General features: G+C 37.1%; 1 protein-coding gene across 1 annotated transcript; it reads right to left on the reverse strand.

Moving 5' to 3' along the window:
* Window positions 1-937: 937 nt before the first annotated feature.
* On the reverse strand, window positions 938-26,090 carry C1H14orf39 (chromosome 1 C14orf39 homolog). Its single transcript, XM_070733180.1, has 18 exons — window positions 26,018-26,090; window positions 19,823-19,879; window positions 17,201-17,257; window positions 16,623-16,749; window positions 15,447-15,536; window positions 14,506-14,693; window positions 11,706-11,748; window positions 10,594-10,714; window positions 9,833-9,945; window positions 8,826-8,959; window positions 6,228-6,319; window positions 5,634-5,710; window positions 5,461-5,522; window positions 3,786-3,847; window positions 3,185-3,333; window positions 2,936-3,074; window positions 1,426-1,483; window positions 938-1,128 (listed from the first exon to the last, which is right to left on the reverse strand). Exons 2-18 carry the CDS (start codon window positions 19,869-19,871, stop codon window positions 938-940), a joined length of 1,752 nt encoding a protein of 583 aa, XP_070589281.1. The 5' UTR covers window positions 19,872-19,879; window positions 26,018-26,090.
* Between the last annotated feature and the right edge of the window lie 228 nt (window positions 26,091-26,318).

The following is a 26,318-nucleotide window of genomic DNA, read 5'->3' on the forward strand; positions in this document are numbered from 1 at the left end:
CACCAGAAACAAATTCCTTGTGTATCGAATCACACTTGGCCAATAAAGAATTCTATTCTATTCTATGTTCTGTTCCGTTCCGTTCCATTCCATTCGTTCCTAATCATAATGACCCCAAAATCCCAAAATGTCATTATGGTATATAAGCACAACTCATTTTCACATCACCCATTTTCACTAGCATTGTAAAATTAAATGACAGTGCATAGGGGACAGAGTTTGTATTGCAATATTTCAATACACATTTTGTGATTTGTTTTGCCTCTCCCTCTAACACCTTTGATTGAAAGATAAGCTAATTAAAATAAATGCAGTATTAAAGAGATATGTTGATATCTTTGTCCCATAATCTGTTGGCTAATTGGATCATATTTTGTTGTCCTGAAAATAGACCAGTTTATAGAAGTGGTTTTAATGTCCTTTTTTTCCAGATGTGAAAAAATGAGAAATTTTAATATGGCAATATAAACTTTATTTCAATTTAAATTGTTTTATACTATAATATTTTCTAAGAATTTGTGTTTTAAAATGTTAAAAACAATATTTTGCTTACATGTAAAATATATACTGTAACAATGTGACAATATAATTTAATATATAACAATAGGACAAAGGGAAACAACTTTGCCATTAACAACTATGATTTTTTTAAATCAGAACTGCTTTTATATTTCTGGCATCATTACAGGAACAAGAAAACTGTTGAAAAGGCTAATGTGCAAATCTAGGTTTAGAAACTTACATTATATGCCCCACAATAAAATGTATTACACTTAAACAAATAGATCAGATGCCTTTAACTTTTAATGAAGAGCTATTTAAAAACTGAGAAGGAATCTAATGAATACGTCACCATGGATAAAAACATTCACATTCTATTTTTTCTATTATCTTTTCTTGTTTTATGTAGAATATTATAACACATCTAAAGATAAATTCAGAAAAGTGAAAATGACTTTCGATTTTCTGAGTCAGATTGAAAACCTTTTAGAGTAGATTGCTCAGATGATCCAAAAGCAAAGGGAAAATTAAAGTCTTCTTTCCCATCTTGAAAACCCTGAGCAGAAGAAGGTGTTGGAAATGCAAATGTAAATGAATCTTCATTATCCATTTTCCCAAAGAAATCTCCTTGAATAGAATAATATTCTGAATTAACATTTGATACAGTAAAAATAAATAACATATGAATATTGATTATAAGCCGTTACTATTTTTTTTAAAAGAACATCATTGTTAATAATAACATTGGATTCTCTAGAAATATTATAAATTGGGGGAGATAGCATTAGCTCCTGGATGGAGCTCTTCTAAAAATATTTTTGTTTAAAAGGCAAAGTCAAAGTCTGGATGTCAATATAAATGCTTTTTAGGAACTTATGTTTAAACAACAGCTAGTCACAACATATTTCTATCATGAAAACTTACCAATATCTTTGTGTGGAGAAATTGGGTTCATATTTCCAGTGGAGCAGCTTTCCCCTGACTAAAAGACCAAGTGAATTCATTAGAAAATGACACATTAGATATATGTATGGGCAAATAGGATAAGAAATGAGATAAGAGCATAGTTGGTGCTAAACTGGCCATTGGCACTCTCAATAAAAACTCATTAGCTTTATTCATTGGGGAGGGGAGTCATAGGGGTGGATCAGCATCAGTTAGAGAAGTTCTGTAACATAACTTATAGTTTTTAAACATGTTTAATACCTCTCTAACAAATTAAAGATGATCAGTACAGCTTGTGAAAGCAAATCCGTTGTTAATTATGTGGGGTTATTTTGTGTGACCTGAATTATTCAGCTTAATTAGTGGTTACTCTAATTTCTTTCTAAGCATGTTCTATGCACCAGGAATAATTATTTACATTTCCACCTTATCCCTTGTTTTCTTATATTTTTTCCTAAATGATTGATTGATTATATTACACCAAATTACTCTTGACTCTTAGTAAACACATACAGTATATAGACTTTCTTCATGACAATCTGTCCCTCGTCTGATCTTTCAGGTCATCCAATAGTGCATTCTGGAGAACGCTATTCAAACGTTGTAGAGATTTTTTACTTCTTTACCAGGACTCCAGTTCACAAGACTGGCATTCAAATACAGTACTAGAGCCAGGTTAGCTACCCATGGCAATTCCCTCATTTTGCTTATAAAATACATTGTTATATTGTATGTAGTTGGCCATGAGGCCGAATGAGGGAAGATTTTTGTGGTATCTTCAGAAAATACTCTTTTAGCATATAGCAATGTCTTCTCGAATTCTGCTGATAAATTGATTAGTTTTTAATGTGTTCTCCATGATCTTTGGTGAAGAATGAGACCACATCAAAGCCAATCGATCTATCGTAAGAACTGAGTTTATTGAGTTTTTCAACAAAGTGAGTTAAATCCTTGCAACTGCATATTGAACAGAACAGAATAACAGGATATAAATAAGGTCAAATGCATAAAAAAGTAATGCTAACTTACATATATAATCAAATATAAAAATGCTAATGTACCATCCAATAAGGAACATTGTGAAATGGTGACCTGAACTGTGGCAGGAAGGAACTGCAATAGCAAGAGTGAAGCCAAGTCATGGTCTGTGAGCATCAAGCAGGCCTTTTGCTCTCTGTTTCTTGGCTTTAGCACAGGACTGTCAAACCTATGGCCCATGGGCAGCATGCATCATGGATAGTTTAGCGAAGGGGGGGGAGACCTGATAAGTCATGTGATGCCATCGTGATGTTGGGAGCTTGACACTCCTGCTTTAACACCTCTTTATTGTCTTTCTTCCACATAACTCTATGTACTGATCATGATTATTATTCCCTCTTTTATACAAGAAGTTAGGATTTCAATCTGAATCTTGTCAATTCTAGTCTAAAACTATAATAAAAACACCAGGTTTCCCTGGTGAATAGGTTAATCTCCCTTAAAAAAATACCTGATTTAATGGACTCTCAGCTCCAAATGCAGAAAAATCAAAAAAATTAAATCCAGGTGACTGTGACTTTGAGCTAAACCCAGCAAGAAAAGAAAAAGCAGGTGACTTGGCCAGCAATCCTTCACTTTCTGGTGGAAATCTAGTACAATGAAAAAGAAGATATAGATATTAAGTAGAAGTTAAAAATAAAAAGATACTTAAAAAGGCAATATTTGATGTATGGATAAACTTTGAATTAACAATGCTTACAGGTCAAATTGAGTTCTCATCTCACCAGAGTCAGGGGTTTTTGGAAGCATGTTAAGCTCTGGAGTTATTAGCCCTGGAGTTGATACAGCATCTGCATCTCTGGTTGAAGCATAACATCCAGGTTTAGTAAACATTTCTGTCTGCCTATCCTGTTTAAGGAAATGTTGCTGTATCATATTTGAAAAAAATAACGACTACCATAAATATCTTCATATTTATGAATATTTTAAAATTTTTCAACTATCACTTTTTGGAACAATAATATGAAAGTTGAAAGATAAAAAAATTATTTATTTTATAAATGTATTTATTTAATTTATATGCCACCAATCTCACCATCCAAAGCATATCCAAATTTGTAAAATCAGTACATAAATTATGGAATAAGAACTGAAGTACAGTATTTATTTGAGATAAATCTACATAGATTTAAAGCTTCTGTACAATTATGTTATATGAAGATAATTTTTCTCAACCAACTGCTTTCCAAAAAAGTACAATGCAAAGAATTTAAAGCAGCAAACATCAAATCAATTAACATTATATATATCTGGTTTTCAAAATTATTTAATAGAACAATATAGCAAAAAGTTAAACTAACTTGAGCTATAACTGCAGAATCCATAGATTTTTTTTCCTTTTGTTTGTGGTAAGCCTTTTTTCCTATCACAGAAAATTATATTTTATAAAAATCAACATAGTGTAGCATTGGTGATTATACAGGTACATTATTGAAGAAGAGAAACACATGCTGCTATATTCCAGTCATGTAGCTTTTAGCATCAATGTCAGAAAGATTGTAAGACACAAGGAGCAGAATACCAAATAAAAATCCATCAATTGATTTATTTCCCTGAAATTGTGGACCCATGGAAAATTCAGCACATAGAAAGGGTTTCCCAAACAGACAATAAAAAATGAATGTATGAATTGAGAGGGTGAGAGGTGAAATACTCCAACGGACAGCTTAAGTCCTTGGGGATCTAATGTGGGGTATAACAAGGTGAAGAGTGAAGCATTGTGGAATCAATTGAGAAGGGGGGAAAAGAAGACACCACTTTACTCAAAGAAGTCATTCATACTTAATTCATTTCTTGCCTCGTTCCAATATGTGCAGTGCTACAATTCACCAATGCAATATAATGGTAAAGGTGCTGGACTGGAGCCACTATGATTCAGGCTCATTTTATCATGGCATTCAGTGGGAAACTCTGTGCCAGTCAATCTCTCAACCCAATCTCTCTAGATATATGGATATACATGCATATATCTAGATATACGTAAAACTGCATTCTTGTCCCAACAGACAACAAGTAGTTAAAATAGGAAGTGCCCTATTAAATCCTGCCAACAGTGGTGGTGTCCCTCAAGGCAGCGTTCTAGGACCAATACTATTCATACTTTACACAAACAACCTCTGTGATCATATTACAAGCAACTGCATCCTCTTTGCTGATGATTTTGTTTGTTTGTTTGTTTGACTTCTATGCTGCCCAATCCCAATAGGACTCAGATTTTAAATTATGGTATTTAATACTACCGACAATACTGCTACCCCTCAAAAAAGACTTTGAGCATGTATCAGAATGATCAAACAACTGGCAACTTCAAAACTCAACTAATAAATGCTCTGTCTTACACATCGGCAAAAAGAATCAGTCGACCTCATCCCATTCCTTAGAGGTCTGTAAGGGGCATGCGCATGTGCAACATTGTGCCTCCCGTCCCTGTCTTACAGTCCTATTGCCTTATTTACCTGTACCTACTTTGCTAATGTTTATTTTTGTACCAATACCTACTGCCTTGTGCATACTTAACAAATTAAATAAATAAAATAAAATAAATAAAAATATCTGGCCATAGGTTTAGCCACTCTAGTAAATGCTCATATACAATTTAATTTCATTCATAATTTTACTGATCATTCATATTGTGCATTTTTTAAACGATTCACTGTTATGTTTTTGTATATTGAAACACATTTTATATACTTTTAAAAAAATTCTGCATTAATAATGTATTAAGTTTAAATAACGGTATAAAAATAGTAATACAAATGTATAAATATGATTTTTAACTGGCCTACTTAATCAAATATTATTTAGTAATATATTCATATAATTATATAAAAACAATCAGTTATAACGTGTCTCCCAATTGTCCTAAATAGTATAGAGAGAAAACTATTTTCCTTTCTTTTCTCATAAAACCTTATCTTATCAAATAGCTAATAGTAAATACCCATATATATAATGCATATTTTAGGAAATTTTTACCTTTTGTATTTTCAATGTTAAAGCACTGTCTGGTAAGTATGTTCTTTTGATTAGCTAATAATCTGAAACAATTCAGAAAATAATTATTTTACATAGGCAGAATGATAATTATATAATTATACATTTTCATAATTGATATATTATTAATCAAGAGAGGATGATTGAAAAATTACCTATTTGATGTTTCCTTGGGATCACTTGTTATAGATGAATCTGTTTCTACAATATCAGTTTCTGAAATATCACATTTCTAAAACAAAACAATACATATTTCAAATTAAGAGTATAAAATTCTGATAGAAGACCCATTAATTCCTCTATAGCGCTAAAAATAATACTCAAGTGATTTATTCCTCCCTACTACTACATTCCTAACTGTTGTAGTGAAATTGCTATATTTTAACTGTTTAATTATAATATTTATTTTATTTTTAGCATATCTTAAAGAATTGCACATTGGATGCTTGAACCCAACATACAGTACCTTTTAAATAAATCTACTGTTTTTCCTTTGAATTTGTGTACTATGCTGTACTGTATTTAAAAGTAAACAAAATGCATTCGATCTAAAGGATTTTCTATATAAATCTATCCATGCTGACCTTGTATTAACTTAAACAAAAAGAATTTAAATAGAATGAAAACAGAATTATTTTTGCAAAATTATCTTTAGATGCACCACGTTATTTTAAAATACATTTTACTGTGCTGAACTAATGGATGCATATTACTCATTCTGCTTTTTGTTTGCATACCTGATTGCATACCTGATTGCATATCTGATTTTCATTTTCCATATGGTTGAAATATATACTAGTCACTGTTGAATGTCCTGCCACATCCTCTTTCTTTTCTGCACCTGTATTATATAAGATTATGAGTTCTATATTATTTAGCTGATTCTTACGTGCCAATAATATAAAATTGACATCAAAAGGGTAATTATATAGCAGTAGTCATCTTATAGTAAAAAAAGATTGCAATATTTGAGTAAGAGTTTTCACTATTTGCACCCACCTTAACACAATATTGTCCTGTCAATACCCTTTTTGGCCACATTTTGGCTCCCCCCCCCCTGAAGCAATGTTAACACAGTGTTTTCCCCTTATTGCAACATGGTTCAAACAAACCTGCTAACATGTTAGGAGATAAGGTGTCTATAATAACTCAATCCTGGAACAATAGGACATCAATCAGTCAATCAGAATAGAGCTGGAAGGGACCTTGGAGGTCTTCTAGTCTGCTCAAGCAGGAGGCCCTATACCATTTCATTCCAGTCTCTTCTTAAAAATCTCCAGTGATGAAGCACCCACAATTTCTGAAGGCAAGCTGTTACACTGGTCAATTGTCCTCATTGTTGGGAAGTGACTTCTTAATTCCAGGTTGCTTCTCTCCTTGATTAGTTTCTTCTCCTGCCCTCTGGTGCTTTCGAAAATAAATTGACTCCCTCCTCTTTGTGGCAGCTTCTCAAGTATTGGAATACTGCTATCATATCCCCCCAGTCCTTCTTTTCTCTAGACTAGCCAAATTCAAATCTTGAAACCATTCTTCATATGTTTTAGTCTCCATGCCTCTAATCAAATTAGTTGCTCTTTTTGCACCTTTTCTGAACTCTCCATGTTTTTTGTAACGGGGTGACCAAAACTGGATACAGTATTCCAAGTGTGGTCTTCCTAAGGTTTTACAAAGTGATGCTAATACTTCATGTGATTTGATTCTATGTCTCTATTTATGCAACCAAAGATTGTATTAGCTTGTTTAGCTGGTTTTACATCCTGCCAGATGTAAAACCTTGCCTTTCTCCACATTAAATTTCATTTTGTTCGATATGGCCCATTGTTCCCATCTGTCAAGATTTTTTGGGATTGTGATTTGGGTTTTTGTCTTCTGGCGTTTTTTCAGATGACACGATTCCTGCCAGTTTAGTGTCATCTGAAAATTTGATGAGATCCCCTTCTATCATTTGATCCCATTCCATCATCTAAGTCATTTGTGACGATATTATGAAGATACTGAAAAGGTGCAAGATGGAACCCCACTGTGCTAACACACTTACTTCCCTCCATGTAGATGTAGGGACTACTCATTGTGTATGGTTTGTCAGCCAATGAATCAGCTATACAAATTTTGTGCTGATACAAATTTGTGTTGACCTTCTGCAAATATCCAGCTAGTACAGGTACTAGAAAAGAAATGTACTAAGGGTAGTTCAATGATACCCAGAACAATATGGACATAATCTGGCCAGCATTCTATTAGAATTATTCAAAGGACAGAAATCAGGGCATGAACCAGCAGCTATGCAATCACGGCCATGGAGAACAGATGGATTCTATGAATATTCATCAAATAAAAATTACAAATGTTGATAGCTATACTGATAAAAGATTTCAAGAAACATTCTGTGTTTAGATTTTGGAAGTACAATACTCTTGTCCATATTCAGTTTGAGATGGTGATGACACATCTATCTTAAAAACCTATGCCAGGCTCTTGGAAAAGGTAGGTCCACAAAGTATGTGATTTATTTCTTCTAAGAGGAGAAAACAGAGCTCTATGTGCTCAGAGCAGGGCTTTGTCTCTCTCCCTTGAAGGGGAAAGATGGCACATTATCATAGAAAACAAAATCCAGTCAGTTGTATTTGGCTAACTAGTTCTAGTATGACTTAAGACTTAAGCTTAAATTTTCAGTTTCTATTCATTGCACAGACTCAGAACAGGTTAGCTCTCATTGGTTGACTTAGTTGCTAAGTCTATTCATTGGCTGACTTTGTTACCACTGGCTCTTCCAGTGCATGAATATCTTAATACTACCTGTACTGTTTCTTGTTCTGATGTTGCTGTTAAAAATCAATAGAAATATACTGTGAGTCCAATACTTGGAGTACTGGACTGGACTGATAATATTGTATCAATGCAATATTACATAATATATATTATTATTATTATTATTATTATTATTATTATTATTATTAATTAGATTTATATGCCGCCCTTCTCCGGAGACTCGAAGCAGCTCACAACAACAAAACAGTAGAAATCCAATAACTAAAACAATTTAAAAACTCACATGCTGTGAGCCGCCCTGAGTCCACGGAGAGGGGCGGCATACAAATCCAATTAATAAATAATATTTTTTTTGACAAAAAAATATAACTTTTATATAGAAAAACTTCTATAACTTTTTTTCATATTTGATACTATTTTAAGGTAGTATACTTAGCACAATTATTTTCATAAAACTCTGTAGACAGAGTATTAATATACAGATTATGAACTGAAGTACAGTTGATTATGAACATCAGTAGCACATTTCTTTTCATTCACTCAAAATCTCACAGCTAAATCTCCTAATATTTTGTTACCTTTGTCTGTGATCTGAAATAGTGGTTTCACAGTTGGCACACTTTGAACTAATTTCTGGAAAATGTTAGGTAGATTAAATGATTTATACGTTTGTCCTTTCTTGTTCAATGAATGTTGACTTTCTTTGAACAAGCTGAAAGAAAATTTTAAATCAATGAAAGAAACATGGAATACCTGAGACACATATTTTACTTTACTTTGAAATAAATGATAAGGATATACAAAATGCACAATCTTATCTAATGTCCTCACTGGATAATATGTACTGAGCAACTTGCTTAATAGAAAATATAAATTGTTACAAAATTATTGACCTATCTTTGTCTAAAACTGCTAACACAAACTTTTATTTTTGAAAACAAGAACATTATTACTAAATTAGTTTTAATTTAGCATTAATATATCTGTGAGGCAGATGGGCAGTTCCTAAGTTTGACTGATCCAGTAGAGAGCCAATCTGAGAGCTTGTTGTATTTTCCTGCTTAAAAAGAGGACCTGGTTGTAAGCAGGCACTCTTGATGTGTAACAGGTTCTATAGTTACTTCTTCATTTCCCCTAAACTGATTTAATCTAGAAGCCAACACCAACTTCTTAGAAAAGTCACATCTTTTACTAGGATCACACAATTGCCCTTTTATATTTTTAGGCAATTTAAGATGATTCCATTCCAGTTCTAAGGTATTAACTAAAAGGGAACCTTTACATTAGGAAAATATAGTATGGTATAAACCGTTCTGCACCAACCAACTTATGTGTAATTATTATACTGAAAATCTGTATTTAAATCTATTGAAATCTCTTCATAAAACAATATGTAAAGCAGATACAATTTGTAATACTCTATGAATTTGTAAGGGGGAAAACTTCTGAACAAGAAAGATTTCAGCATTCAGTAGCTTATTTATTTATTTGTTTGTTTGTTTATTTATTTGATTTGTATGCCGCCCCTCTCCAAGGACTTTATAACTCATATTTTAGTGTGATATATTTGATTTTGAATTGCCACCTTTCATCAAAACCCTTCTTTGTTTCTTGATTTTTTGCTTTTTCTTCTATCACAGTAGACTCCTCTTCCATCTGTTCATTATGCTGTTGATCTTCTGTAATATTGTTTAGATGCTAAAAGATAAAATTCATATATTTTGTGCAAATGTTTTGTGTGTATTTTTATCCCATCTTTATTATATTTACAAATAACTTAAAATATCGAATATACTTAATCTTCCTCTTCCTTTTTTCATCAAAAAACAGCCCTATGGGTGAGTCACCCAGCTAATCTGAAGTCACTTAGTTCTGTCTAAATTTGCAATCTAGTCTTTGACTTTTCTCCTGGCAGAATGTACTTAATTCCAAAGCACCTGAGGGTAGAACAAGAAGCAAAGGGTGTAAACTAAATAAGGAGAGAAGTAACTTAGAACTAAGGAAAATTTTCCTGACAGTTAGAACAATTAACCAGTGGAACAGCTTGCCTCCAGAAGTTGTGAATACTCCAACACTAGAAGTTTTTAAGAAGATGTTGGATAACCATTTGTCTGAAATAGTGTAGGGTTTCCTGCCTAAGCAAGGGCTTGGACTAGAAGACCCCCAAGATCCCTTCCAACTCTGTTGTTGTTGTTACCAGGTGTTAGCCTTGTAATCCCTGTAATCACTGCTTGGTTTACATTCCCAATTTCAGAAATACCTCATGCACTAGAATTTCTAATAATACTTTTTGGCTGTGATCTGCTACAGTGACATGTTCACATAGACTGCAATATAAGCACTTACCTCTTTGAAGTAGTTAATTTTCTTTTCTAGCTCTTTTGCAGTTTTGACAAGTTCTACTGATTGATGTTTGAGAATTGCTGCATGAATAAGAGTTTCTTTTGTATTCTTACGCAGAGAAGCACTTTCATATGTTAAGGAATCAATCAATCAATCAATCAAACAAACAAACAAACAAACGAACACACAATTAAAAATTCAAATAAAAATATAAAAGAGACCACAATTCTGCTCATAATTATGAAGAGTTGATTTTCATTTAACTCTCTGAAATCAATGAACTGATCCCCCATAATTTGAATAATTTTATTCTCCATCCAAATTTACCCAGTTGGTGATTAACATGTTGATGAATCTTGTTATTAACCTCCCAAAAGTATACAACATAAGACACAGTCGAATCAATATTTAAAAATTGCTGACTTGTAACTAACATGAAACATATCATTTCATGTATCATTTTAATTTTGTGAAGTTGACTTCTAACAATTTGTCATAGTATTTTGAATTAAATTGAGAATTAGCATAGAGTGTAGTCTAATGGCCAAGTATAATTTGTATATTAAATGATCAAAAGTTTAGAAAACATTGCATAAAACATTTGAAAAGATGAAGCTCTGCTACCTTATATAAATCTGGAGCAAGGTAATGATATTAAAGTGAATGTTAATTCCATTTCAAATAAAATATGAAAGAAAATTGCATTAATTTATTGAATGAATTTACACTGATATTATACTGATAGAATGGTATCCAGGAATAAAGCAAATTTTTCTACTTTTGTGTAATTCCTCCTCAAATGTCGAAATTGGTTCACTGGACTGGGGGAAACAAAACTAGACAGATATACTGTATAGGGAGAGAGAGGGAGAAGAGTGAGGATATAAGTTCATTTTTAGACATAGGCTCTAAGAATTAAATTCTATCCCCAAAATTTAAGATGCATTAATTTAAGATATATGAGCATTGTCCATAATTCATTCTTGTCATTCTAATTGAATTATCTTCTTAAATGGCGAAACACATTATTGCTATATGAGCTTGTCAATTTATGTAACAGCATGCAAGTATCATGATAGAATCAATGGGGGGGAAGGAAAGAATTGAATGGATACATATGCGTTGCCCATGAAGAAAGTGATTGGAAAGGACCAGGTCCTGGAAAAAAGTTGATAATTAATCTCTTAACTGTTCTCCCTCTTATTAAACAGCAAAGAAGGAAAAAAGTCCATATACAGTGTTCCCTTGACTTTCGCGAGTCCGACATTCGTGAAAAGTCTATACCACAGTTTTTCAAAAAATATTATTAAAAAAATACTCCATGGTTTTTTGCATACCAAGGGTTTTCTGGGGCCGCCCGGTGTACAATACTGTCCTTTTAACTCTCCTCCCCCCCCCCACACCCCAGCCGTCCTGCTTCTTTAAATAAAAGCTCCACTTCCGTCCCAGCCTCCCGATCCCTCCCCTTTAATTCTCGGAGTGTTGGTACGCTCCACTTGAAGCTGAGCCATACTGCCGCCTGCCGCCACCACAGTGATTGCAGCAAAGCCCCCAGCTTGCTGCCCCGTTACCCCTGCGGGTTCTGGGGGTAAGTAAAATCAGGAATGGAGGAGGGAGAGGGAGGAAGGAAGGAAGGGAGCATCTCTACTTCGTGGAAATTTGACTTTCGTGGGCGGCCTTGGAACATATCCCCCGCAAAAGTCAAGGGAACACTGTAGTTTGATTCTATTGTTATAGTAGAAGCAGTTATTTTTATTAATAGTAATAATAATATTAATTAATACACCCATTTATGATTTTGCTCAAATGGCAGTTTTAATGAGTGGGTGAGGGTTATTGCTATCAGGAGCCACAATTCCTTCCTACTACAAATCATTCAGAATGCTACCACCACAAATCTACTTTCTATGAATTTGTGTCATCATAGCAACACAATATGCATGATATTCAGACATACATATTTTCAGTCACTATTGTCCCATCTCCTCTTTTATTAAGACACTCTTTTCTTTGAACACATTCATTATATGAATTTTGTTAATTCTTTCCAACAGAAATTAAATCTCGATTTTATGGTCTCAGAGCAATTCTACTTCATACAAATGTTATTCCGTTTATAGATATCCTCTTTCCTTTTTGGGGGGCATATTAGTTTTGGGAGATATGCATAGATACATTATACAGTATATATTTGCAAACCTCATGATATTTTGGAAAAAATGTTAAAAAAGATTAAAAACCAAAATCAGCAGTTCTAAAAGAAAATGTTTATGAACTGAATATATAGAAACAAACAGAGGTGGGTTCCTCCCAGTTCAGACTGGTTCGCCCTAGCCAGTAGCAACCCACTGGTGTCATGATAATGTCACAGAACCAGTTCAGTCAGTGCTGGTCCGTGGATGCCGCCATTTCTTTTTTTGGGGAGGGAGGGATTTTTTCTGGATTTTTTTTCTTTTTCTGAGCATGTGCAGAAACTGAACTTCCGGCACTTCGCATGCAGCATCATCTTGTTTTTGGCACTTTTCCCCCCAATTTTTATTTATTTATTTTTGGCACTGTGCATGTGGTTCGCTTTCTCCCATCGACAAGGCATGGTAGGAAGCAAACCAGCAGCAAGGTAAATTAGAATCCACTCCTGGAAATAAAGTACAGTGGAACCCCGACATAAGAGCTGCTCTACTTAAGAGCAACTCGAGATAAGAGCTGGGAGGGGAGAGATATTTTTGTTCTACTTACAAGCCCAAATTCGAGATACAAGCGCCAAGGAGCTGTCTCCTGAAGCCAAACGCTAACTTCCGCGTTCGGCTTCAGGAGACAGCTGCGAAGCGGCGCGCGTGTTTTAAAAGGTTGCAGCCGGCCTGGGGGGCTCGGGGGGGGGTGCTTGCAGCTTTCTTTCTTGCTTGCTCTTTTTCTTTCTCTCTTTTACCTTCCCTTCCTCTATTTCTTCTTTTCTTTCTCCTTCCCACCTTCTTCCCTCCCTCCTTTCACTCATTCCTCTCTTACTCTCCCCTTTCATAAGTTTCCTTGCTTCCTTCCTCTGTTCCTGTCCCTTCCCCCTTTCTTTCTTTCTTTCTTTCTTTCTTTCTTTCTTTCTTGCTCTTTTTCTTTCTCTCTTTTACCTTCCCTTCCTCTATTTCTTCTTTTCTTTCTCCTTCCCACCTTCTTCCCTCCCTCCCTCCCTTCATTCATTCCTCTCTTACTCTCCCCTTTCATAAGTTTCCTTGCTTCCTTCCTCTGTTCCTGTCCCTTCCCTCTTTCCTTCCTTCCTTCCCACCCTCCGTCCATTCATTCACCCATTCCTCTCTTGATCGCTTAAAGCCGGTCCCTGGTGCAAAAAGGGTTGGGGACCTCTGTCCTACAGGATTGGGTGGCAGAGAAGTTGAACATATGTAAATTTAAAAGTTTAAGAAAGTTTACAAGTTAAGTGAAAGAAACTTCATTATTCATTTATATGTACATGTACATTTCTTCATTAAAAACATGTCTTTCTGCATAATTTAGACTAACTTTGTGAGTTTTTTGAGGGCTGGAACCAATTAAAATTATTTACATTAATTCCTATGGGGAAAAGTCGTTCGAGATAAGAGCTGCTCGACTTAAGAGCCCAGGTCCGGAACGAATTAAACTCGTATCTCGAGGTACCACTGTATATAAGAAATTAATTAATCCATGTATGAAATACAGTATTAATCCAGAGAAGGATTAATACTGGAAACAACATTAAATATAATATGACACATATCAGGATAATGCAATCTTTATCAATAGCTTTTAATTTCAGGGGGAAATGCCATTTTGAATAAGCCCATAAAGGGAAAATATTCTGAAACAATAATTTAACGTTTATATTTATTTTAACTCATAGTCTAAAGACTCTGCATAAATGAAATTAAAATTATTAAAAGCATATTTTACTGTGAAGTTCTATCAGTTCAGCTTCTTTCTGCTTAAATAATTTTGCATGTTGTTGAACTTGATTTTGAATTTCTTCATATTCTTTTTTTTCACGATAATATTCTTGAGCAATTGTAGTTTCTAAATACTTTGCTTGGTGTTGCCTGAAAACTTCTTGATATTGATTTATATAATCCTGGTACATTTTTCTTTTAAAACAAGAAAATAGTCACTTTTCACTGGTGAATAATTATATTTTCAAAAGATTATTACATTTTACAATATACACTCTTTTCAACTGATGCCTTGCAACAATATTAAAAACATATGCTATTATTTAAATAACTATGAATATTTCTGGCAATTTATATTTATTACTAATATATATTATCACTATTAATGGTATATGACATCCTAATTGTAACTGCCCATGAAAATATATTTTATATTGTTCTCAACTGCAATTTTCACTTCTATTTGCTAACAAATAGAATACAATTATCAATATTTCATCAAATTATTCATAATATAACCATATTTAAGCATTTAACAAAATATGGCTGGCAAACTGGATATAAAATTGACCAAGTTGAAATACTTAAATATCTAGACATTGCTCTTCAGCTCTCATATTCCTAAAAGGCATCATGAATACTGTCTGCCAAAAGACTCTACTCCTATTGCCAAAAGATATAAGTCTATAATTTCAATGTTCTTTTTCCATAATGTGGGCTTCCTCACTTAAAATAATATCTTTATTCTGTCATTCATTGGTTCAGTCTTATATATTCAGTCTTTCAACACTGTAGTATTGTATATATATTTAATTAATTTTATTTCTCTTAATTTAATAAAAATGTTTCCATCTCAGTTTGTAAATTTGATTTCTATACTATTCTGGTTAATGAACATAATACAGGTGTTTAAGTCATAGTATGAAATGTTCATATGTATTTGCATACTTGTCTTTTTCTGTTGCTTCTTGATAATTCTGAAGTTCTTTCCGTAAATATTCTTCATGTTTTTTCAAAACAACATATGTTGGTTTCCAGCTAGATCAGTAAGTTTGAAATAACAATTATCTATTTGTTGAGTCAGCATAATTTAAGAATTGTCCAAAGTAACAAAGCTATAATATAATTCTGTTTGAATTATTTCTAGTGTCTCAATATCTTTTTTATACGTGATCACCACAATATTAAAAAATGTTGAGATTCTGGAACCAGTGCAGAGAAGAGCAACAAGGATGATTAATGGCTGGAAGCTAAAACATATGAAGTATGTTTGCAGAAATTGGGTATGTCTAGTCTAGTGAAAAGAAAGACTAGGGGAGACTAGCAGTGTTATAAATTTTTAAGGGGCTGCCACAAGACGAAGGGGACAGGAAAACCTATTTTCCAAAGCACCAGAAGACAAGACAAGAAACAATGGATGGAAGCTAAGCAGAGAGAGAAGCAAACTAGAACTAAGAAGAAATTTCTTAAATTAATGGTGAGAACAATTAACCAGTGTAATGCCTTGCTTCAGAAGTTGTGGGTGCTCAACTGCTGGAGGCTTTTAAGAAGAGATTGGGCAGACACTTGTCTGAAATAGTATAGATCTCCTGCTCAAGCAGAGAGTTGGACTAGATGACCACAAAGGTCCCTTCCAATGTTGTCATTCTATATTCTAGTGTGATACATCTTTGAATGACAAGTTAAATGTTATCAGTTTACTATTTGCCTTTTTTAGTTTTAACTGCTTGTGTCCTAATTATACCTCCAATATTGCAAGCATTCTCCAAAACAAAATAGTTTGAGCACTTTGATGATTGAGAGTTACATTATTCTGCATATTTTCAGAGTATTTGGGGGGAAATTTGGAAGCAACTTTAAGGAGTGAACAAATATGACATCATTGCATAAATGTCATGACAACATATGCTGTAACATAATAGTATAATTGCACTATTTGGTGGTGATGTCATTGATCATTTTGACACGTTATTATAGAAATCTTATTAGTGATTTTGAGTGATTTTGAGAATTTTTCCAGTGAAGAGACAAATAAAATAAAATGGTAAAAATGGTTTAAATAAATAAATAAATAAACAAACTAATAAATAAATAAATAAATAAATGTATATACAATATACTTACATGTTACAATTCTCTTTATTGGTATTATTTTGCCTGCATAAGCTAAGAATTGCTTCCTGGCTTTTATTTATTTCTTCATGTAGGTGGCAGATTTCACTTTTTTCCTTCAAAATGTTTGCAGTATATACTGAAAATAAATTTGTGTATGTCTGGTAATAAAGAATTTGAGATTGAAAGAAACACTTCATGGCATAGCATAGACACAACTATCTGTTCCCAGTCATTGTGACACCAAAATGACAAAGCTTATTTTGCAAAAAGTTAAAGTATTTCTACTGTTTCATATTTGTGTTATAAATAATATCACATGCAGATGGGTAAGGGAGAAAATTGTAAGGCAGAAAATAAAGTGATACTGATCTAAAATATTGGAAGGCAGAAATAAAACTGCTATGAAAAAAGTAGCAAGAATATGAAATATTCTATAATATGAAATATGAACTATTCATAAATATGAAATGTTCGAAATGACACTCAATCTGCAAAAGTAAAAGTAAAAAAAATCCATGAATTGAACCATGTTGTGATTTTTTTAAATATATTACATCCTTTTTTATATATTCATAAAATATACTCACACTGTATCTGTTGTCTTTCATATTCCTTGGAGTAAGATGCTTGTTCAAGCTGAAAAACTGAACAGGATACAGTAGTTTGTATTGATATAAATCAAATTTAAATTTAAAAAAGAAATATGCATTTCCAATTATAGTTTGGTCAATTTTATTGCCATTCTATATGAATTTAAGTTGTTGAACATAGTATGCAATTATCCCTATTTATTCCAGCTCTAATTCTGCATCTCCAAGTTACTTTTACAGTTTACAGTTGTTTTTCTTGTTTACTGTGTCTCCTTGTAAACATTCATTTAAATAATCCAGAAGGTAAAATAAACAAAATGTGAATAGGAAAGCAAAATGAAAATGAGAAGTAATAGAAGAGTTCAGGTTGTCCCAAAGGTGCTTTTTTTCAAGAGACAATTAGACTTTCTGGTTTTTCTTTAAAGACGTTTTGCTTCTTGGATGAGAAGCAAAACGTCTTCAAAAACCAAAAAGTGCAGTTGCCTCTTGAAAAAAAGCACCTTTGGGACAACCATGATTTGGATGAGTGAGAATCTCCATAGACAAAAGTGTTCAGAGCTAACAGATCTGACCTGCAAATATTTAAGTGACTTTTAGTTGTAACTCTGTTCTGCTCTAAACAACATCACTCCATATGTAATTTCTTAAAGTATTGTCTATACCAAGAAACACTTGAATGAGACTAACTAGTGACATTTCTATGTACAGTGATCCCTCGATTTTCGCGGTCTCGATTTTCGCGAAACGCTATACCACGGTTTTTCAAAAAATATTAATTAAAAAATACTCCATGGTTTTTTTGCTATACCACGGTTTTTCCCACCCGATGACGTCATACGTCATCACCAAGAGTCACTTCTCTGTCTCTTTCTCTTTCTTTCCTGTCATTCTCTGCTTCAATCATTTTCTCATTTCTCTTTTTTTCTCCCCTTTTTTCTATCATTTCTCTCTCTCTTCCTTCCACTCTTCTCTCTCTCTTTCTTCCTCTCTCTCACTCTCTTCCTTCCTTTCTCATCTTTCTTTCTCTCTTTCTCTATCTTGCTTCTTCCTCTCTCGCACTCTCTTCCTCCCTCTGTCATCTCTTTCTTTCCTTCTCTCTCTTTCTCTATCTCTCCCCCTCTTGCTCTTGAGCGGCCGGGCCGGGTGAACGGTGGGCGAGCGGGCGGGCGGGCGAGCAAACGGGCGAGCAGCGAGCGAGCAGCCGGGCGAGCGAACGAGCGGGCGGGCGAGCGAACGGGCGAGCGGCCGGGTGGGCGAGTGGCGGGCGGGCGGGCGCTGGGGGGGCGGGGGCAGCTGACATTCAAAGCAATCTTTGTCGGCTTCCGAACTTTCGTCGCTCCCCGCCTCCACCATCTGCGCATGCGCGGCCATGGAAAAAGGGTGCGCATGCGCAGATGGTGTTTTTACTTCCGCACCACTATACCGCGGAAAATAGATTATCGCGGGAGGTCTTGGAACGTAACCCCCGCGATAATCGAGGGATCACTGTAATACCTCAACAAACAAATGCTCTGTCTTACACACTGGCAAAAAGAATCAGAATACACAATACAAACTTGGAGGACACTGGTATGTTACCACTTGTTACATGGTTCCACTCAGGTCCTGTATTCTGGCGGAAGAATAAAATAATAATCTTGCTAATAAAAAGAGCTCTTCTTCAATCTGTCTCCTGTGATCCTTACCCTTTTAAATAATCCTTACTCTGTCAAAGACCTTGCAGTACTCATATCTAATGACTTAAATGCCAGAGCCCACTGTAACAACATTGCCAAAGGCACTAAGAGTTGTTAATCTAATCTTGTGTAGCTTCTTCGCTGGCAATATTATACTGCTAACCAGCGTATATAAAGTATTTGTTAGACCAATTCTTGAATATAGTTCAACTGTCTGAAATCTGCACTGCATATCATACATTAATACAAGAGAGAGAGGGGGATTAATACAAGAGAGAGTCCAAAAATATTTCACAAGAAGAGTCCTCCACTCCTCTGCTCACAACAGAATACCTTATTCCACCAGACTTAAAATATTGAAATTCGACAATTTAGAACTATGTCGAAATCAATCTGATATAAATGTAGTTCATAAAATTATATAGCACAATGTCCTTCCTTTAAATGATTACTTCAGCTTTAACCACAACAATACACGAGCACATAATAGATACACACTTAATGTAAACTGCTCCAAACTCGACTGCATAAAATACTACTTCAGCAACAGATTGATCAATGCCTTGAATGCACTACCTGACTCTCTGGTTTCTTCTCCAAACCCCCAAAACTTTAACCTTAGATTGTCTGCAGTCGGCCTCACCCCATCCCTAAGAGGTCTGTAAGCGGTATGCATAAATGCACCACTGTGCATAGCATCCCTGTCTTACTTTCCTATTGTCTTCATTTATCTGTACTTCTTAGCTTATGTTATGTTTATACAAACGGCCACTATCTTGTACATATTTGACAAATAAATAAATAAATAATGTCACATCCTCTCATAAAGGTATGTATGTAACAGCCATCTGTGCAACTGATTCAGATAATCCAAACATTTTGACTACCTGGAATAAAAAGTTAGGAATTTCTTTTAGTGACTATTTTAGGATAAAATACATACCAAGTTGTAGCAGCAGCTTGTCCAGATTGCTTAAGAGACTATCAGCCATTTTGCAATCTAAATTTAAAAGCAGGAAAAGAAAAGTATAATTTCAGAGAATCACCCAAATAATAATTTTTCATTGTTCGTCCATTTATTCTACTTCCTATTTTTAAACTTCATTAATAATTCTTATCATCATCATTTTAAATTGAAAGGGTTTTTTTTAAAAGAGACAAAACCTAGTCTATATCACAAGAGGGGGTTTAATTCATGATAGAATACAACAGTTCATATTGCTATCTTGATTAGTATATCCAGGCGTGGGGTAAGGGCAGCGGTGGGCTATGAGCCGGAACACTAAATTGCGCTCGTCGCCACGGCTTGTAGGTTCTTGCGGGAGCAGAGTGATTTTGCTTCTGCACCTGTGAAGATAGCAAAATCACGAACGGAACCACAGGTGCGCCGGTGTTTCAGCGAGGGTTTTTTGCTTCCAAGCATGCTGAAACCCAGGCGCGTCTGTGGTTCTGTGCATGATTTTGCTATCTTCACAGGTGCAGAAGCAAAATCACTCTGGTCCCTCAAGAACTTATGAGCTGCAGCGGTGAGTGCAATTTAGCGTTCTGGCTTGTAGCTCACCACTGGGTAAGGATGTCTCTGAATCCCTGTTAAGTCTTTTTTTATGTTGTAAATGCTGTTTTATAGGAGATGTGTTTTCAAAGACTGTAGTACACATATTGTAAGCTGCCCAGAATCTTTCAGGAATTGGACAGCCTTAACAAATCTAATAAATAATAATGCTGTGTTTTAAAAAGCTTTACTAAAGGGAAGATATAATTTATGGTTTCTGAGAATGCTTTGCTGTGCTTTAATTTGCAGGCAAGTGATGTAAAAGTGTATTTGCCTGGATTAGTTTGGTTGAAATATACGTATTGCTAATGTTCCTAACATTGTAATAAATTAATAGACTGTTAGTACTGTATTGGATTTAGTTGGCTTGTTGAACTTTTTAAGTACAATCTGTATATGATTTTCTTCCCTTCTATATAGATATTTTTTGTGGTATTAAGAGGCATTACTCCTTGTAAGCCGTCCAGAGTCCATCTGGAGTTAAATGGCATATAAAAACAACCAATTAATTAATTAATAATGAGCCCAGCTTTTGAAAGAAACAGTTATACAGTACTTTCTGCAAGCAGACACATCAAAAAAGAATAATGCACTTGGTTTTATTTGGCTAAACTTGTGAAGAAGGCAAAAATAAATAGGGAAAGTAGGCTAAACTGAAAAAAATATTTTAAAAAAGTCATGACAGATAACTTCAACAAATATAGACAGGTATCTTATTTTCAAAACATAACTTTACCAAGTTTTCATAAAATTTTGATGGTAGATAGCATTTACTATGGATAATCTACAGTAAGAGACATACGGAACACTCCGGTTCCTGCCTTCAGTGATAAATAAGGGAGGAGAAGCTAGTCCTGAAAATCTAGTCTTAGTTATAAATAGAACTCTTATAAGTTTTATTCTGACAGAACTCAGAAGCCAAGGAATACCATTTTGAGTTTTTGTTATGTACCACATTTTGAGAATGCTCGGGAGGCAGGAGAGGGGGGGTCGCCGATCTGGGGGGCCAGAGGGTCGGAATATCCCTGTGTTGCTGGGGAGAGGCAGATATGGCGGGGGCCACAGAGTTAGCCGTTCCAGGGGAACGAGGGATCGTTGCCTAATAACGGTCCCTTGTTCTGGCTCTGTGAGCCCAATCTTGGGTACTGGTGGTGAGTGTAACTCTGGCCCTGGGCTCAGGTTGCTGCTGCTGAATGCCAGGTCGGTAGTAAATAAAGCTCTCCTCATCCGGGATTTGATCCTGGATGAGGAGGCCGACCTGGCATGTATTACTGAAACCTGGCTGGGCCCGGAGGGAGGTGTTCCTCTCTCTGAAATTTGCCCAGCCGGGTTTCAGATATGGCATCAACCTCGACCCCAGGGAAGGGGGGGAGGAGTGGCTATTGTAGCCAGGGAGAGCCTTTGCCTGCGTAGACTCATTGCTCCGGAAATTGCGGGTTGCGAGTCTCTCTTGATGAAGTTGGACTTAGGGGTTCAGGTGGGCTTATTTCTCACGTACCTGCCTCCAAGCTGCGTGTCAAAAGCCCTGCCTGTGCTACTCGAGGAGGTAGCCGGGTTGGCGGTGGAGTTCCCCGGACTCATCGTCCTGGGGGACTTCAACCTGCTGTCACTCGGCGAAACCTCTGGGTTGGCACAGGAGTTCATGGCCACCATGACAGCCGTGGACCTGACTCAAGTAATACAGGGTCCGACTCACGAGGGAGGGCACGCACCTGACATGGTATTCCTTTCCAAGCAATTGAGTAATGGTCTGAGACTAAGGGGCTTAGAAGTATTGCCTTTGTCATGGTCAGACCATTTTCTACTACGGCTTGACTTCCTGGCTCCAATCCTCCCCCGCAGGGAGGCGGAACCAATGAAGATGTTCTGCCCCAGACGCCTGATGGACCCACAGGGCTTTCAAACGGCGCTTGGGGTTATTCCAGAGGCACTCGTCCACAGTTCGGCGGAGTCTCTCGCGGAGGCCTGGAACAGGGCTGCGGCGGAGGCTCTTGACCGGATTGCGCCTTTGCGACCTCTCCGTGGCGTTAGACCCCGTAGAGCCCCATGGTTCAACGAGGAGCTCCGGGAGTTGAAACGCCAAAAGAGACGTCTAGAGAAGCGATGGACGAAGAGTAGGTCTGAATCCGACCGAACACTTGTAAGAGCTTTTATTAAGACTTACAAAGTGGCGCTCAAGGCGGCAAGATGCGCGTACCATGCCGCCTTGATTGCATCAGCGGAATCGGCCGCTCTGTTTAGGGTGACCCGCTCCCTTCTTAACCAGGGGGGAGTTGGGGAGCCCTTGCAGAGTAGTGCCGAGGATTTTAACACGTTTTTCGCTGATAAAGTCGCTCGGATCCGGGCCGACCTCGACTCCAATTGTAAAACAGAGTCGACTGACAACGAGTCAGTCGAGGTGACTGGGGCACGTACTTGTCCACCTGTCTGGGAAGAGTTTGATCTGGTGACACCTGATGAAGTGGACAAGGCCATTGGAGCTGTGAGTTCCGTCACCTGCTTACTGGATCCGTGTCCCTCCTGGTTGGTTTCGGCCAGCAGGGAGGTGACGCGGAGCTGGGCCCAGGAGATTACCAACGCTTCCTTGGGGAGGGGAGTTTTTCCATCACTCTATAAAGAAGCGCTTGTGCGCCCCCTCCTCAAGAAGCCCTCCCTGGACCCAGCTGTGCTCAACAACTACCGTCCAGTCTCCAACCTTCCCTTTATGGGGAAGGTTGTTGAGAAGGTGGTGGCGCTCCAGCTCCAGCGGTCCTTGGAAGAAGCCGATTATCTAGGTCCCCGGCAGTCGGGTTTCAGGCCCGGTTACAGCACGGAAACCGCTTTGGTCGCGTTGATGGATGATCTCTGGCGGGCCCGGGACAGGGGTTTATCCTCTGTCCTGGTGCTCCTTGACCTCTCAGCGGCTTTCGATACCATCGACCATGGTATCCTTCTGCGCCGGCTGGAGGGGTTGGGGGTGGGAGGCACTGTTCTTCAGTGGTTCTCCTCCTACCTCTCTGGCCGGTCGCAGTCGGTGTTAGTGGGGGGTCAGAGGTCGACTCCTAGGTTTCTCCCTTGTGGGGTGCCTCAGGGGTCGGTCCTCTCCCCCCTGCTATTTAACATCTACATGAAACCGCTGGGCGAGATCATCCAAGGACATGGGGTGAGGTATCATCAATATGCGGATGATACCCAGCTTTACATCTCCACCCCATGCCCAGTCAACGAAGCGGCGGAAGTGATGTGCCGGTGCCTGGAGGCTGTTGGGGCCTGGATGGGTGTCAACAGACTCAAGCTCAACCCGGATAAGACGGAGTGGCTGTGGGTTTTGCCTCCCAAGGACAATCCCATCTGTCCGTCCATCACCCTGGGGGGGGGGGAATTATTGACCCCCTCAGAGAGGGTCCGCAACTTGGGCGTCCTCCTCGATCCACAGCTCACATTAGAAAAACATCTCTCAGCTGTGGCGAGGGGGGCGTTTGCCCAGGTTCGCCTGGTGCACCAGTTGTGGCCCTATCTGGACCGGGACTCATTACTCACAGTCACTCATGCCCTCATCACCTCGAGGTTCGACTACTGTAATGCTCTATACATGGGGCTACCTTTGAAAAGTGTTCGGAAACTTCAGATCGTGCAGAATGCAGCTGCGAGAGCAGTCATGGGCTTACCTAGGTATGCCCATGTTTCACCATCACTCCGCAGTCTGCATTGGCTGCCGATCAGTTTCCGGTCACAATTCAAAGTGTTGGTTATGACCTTTAAAGCCCTTCATGGCACTGGACCAGAATATCTCCGAGACCGCCTGCTGCCGCACGAATCCCAGCGACCGATTAGGTCCCACAGAGTGGGTCTTCTCCGGGTCCCGTCAACTAAACAATGTCGGTTTGCGGGCCCCAGGGGAAGAGCCTTCTCTGTGGCGGCACCGGCCCTCTGGAACCAACTCCCCCCGGAGATTAGGACTGCCCCTACTCTTCCTGCCTTCCGAAAACTCCTTAAAACCCACCTTTGCCGTCAGGCATGGGGGAACTGAAACATCTTCCCCTGGGCATGTTTAATTTATATATGGTATGCCTGAGTGTATGTCTGTTAGTATATGGGGTCTTTTTTAAATCGTTAAATATTTTAAATCTGTTTAGATTATTTATGATTTGTTTCCACGTGTTGTGAGCCGCCCCGAGTCTTCGGAGAGGGGCGGCATACAAATCTAAGTAATAAATAAATAAATAAAATCATTCCCAGTTGGAAATAACACTTATTTTTGGTTCTGTCCACATTCATATTCCTGTAACAATCCTACAAGACTGATCACTGTTAGCCTCCATGCAGCTGGTGTAGTAAGAACAGTGCCTCAAGTTGTGGGTGACAATTCTTCTCACAAACAGGGTCTCCTCTCCTCTGCTGTATCACTTCATACTTAATCTCTGAATGTCTAACTAGTATGAGGTGCCTTTGGTGAGGCTGTTCTTCTGCCCCTTTGCTCTTTTAAGCATGCTGCTGACCAAAATGATGCCCCATCCTTTGCTGCTGCCTGGATGTATTTAGTCCTCATTCAGGGGTCTGTATGCCAAATATCTTCTAAAATTCTGCCCTCCTAGAATTTTTTTTAAAAGGTTCACAGACAAACCAACTGGATGGCACCCTCCCTTTTATCATATCTCTTCACAATCCACTTAGCCATCTTTCTAAAAAAACTCATCTGACTTTCCTTATGGGAAAAGATTTCAGCATCCTTTATGCTTATTTATTTTGAACCAGCTTTTTTAAAAAATAATGTTATCTACAAATGTCAGAAACTAGATTTATCTTCACATTTTGAGAAAAACTAAAAGCTGTGCTTGATGATTTCTACATACTGAGACACAGCAGCAAATTATAGTAATTATTTTCTGACTAATATTATTTTTTTGTATAGACAAGACTGTGCTCCAAGGTCTGTTTATTGATCTATCAATTGTTACTTGTCTGCATATCTTACTTTTTTATACAGCTTAAGGAGCTCCCTGATATTTTCTCCCTTAACATGACTTGAGATATGGTTAGTCTCATTTCTCCTCCAACTTGGTTTTCAATTGTCCAGGTAAATTAATGGAGAATTGAAAAAGGGGAAACATTTGTACACATACTAATTATTCAAACATTATTTGAGGGGGAGATAGTGCTGCAGTAGCTATTTTTTCCTGACTTCAATTCTAATATCCTACAAACATCCCTCCCTATAATAAATTATTTATAAGCATATAATTTATTTTTATTTATAAACAAAAGTAAATGTTCTGCCAGAATTTTTAAAAGTTGGTGTGAGAAGCAATTTTACAGCTTTAAAATTTATTTGGTTGGATTTCTAGGCCGCCTTTCTCCACAGACTCAGGGCAATGTAGCTTCAACCATTCATTGCACTTTCACAAATGCAAGCTTCTATTTGCCATTTTCCTCAACCAAACATTTCAACTGCTTTTCTTCAGCCTCTTCCCCTCACCCCCCCCCCCAAGGGTTTTAGCTGTAGTTGGGAAAACAAGTATTTAAGAAGTGTATTGGAAACACTGAGGGCTGCAATCAGAAAGAAATCCATAAATTTTGGCAGCAGAAGCAATTCCCCACCCCCCTCACTTCAATCCCTGAAGGTTTCTTAGCTTTTGAAGAGAGCAGTCAGGGTCCTCAGGATCAAATGCAGCAACAGTTCTGTGATTGGCTGATGGGCCTTTGACTTTATCCAATAAGATTCAGTAACTGCTCTGACAGGTAAGGAAGGGGGAGGAGCCTTTTGAAAAAGCAGTTGGGTTCAGGGCAAGAAAACCAGATTAGAGCATTCTTTATTAATCACATTTCCTAAAGTTACCAAGCGGGTAAACTAAAGTATCTATTGTGCATTTCAGAATATGAATAGCTATTGTTGTCTCCCAGTATCATC

This window comes from Erythrolamprus reginae, chromosome 1 (genome assembly GCF_031021105.1).
Source record: "Erythrolamprus reginae isolate rEryReg1 chromosome 1, rEryReg1.hap1, whole genome shotgun sequence".
Taxonomy (NCBI): Eukaryota; Metazoa; Chordata; class Lepidosauria; order Squamata; family Dipsadidae; genus Erythrolamprus; species Erythrolamprus reginae.

Excerpts from the sequence above, each read along its gene's own strand:
- C1H14orf39 (XM_070733180.1), bottom strand. The coding sequence starts at position 19,871 with ATGGCTGATAGTCTCTTAAGCAATCTGGACAAGCTGCTGCTACAACTT. Across the intron at positions 9,946-10,593 it reads AAATTAACTACTTCAAAGAG|CATCTAAACAATATTACAGA; the intron begins GTAAGTGCTTAT and ends TTTATCTTTTAG. Across the intron at positions 3,075-3,184 it reads ATGAGAACTCAATTTGACCT|ATTTCCACCAGAAAGTGAAG; the intron begins GTAAGCATTGTT and ends TCATTGTACTAG.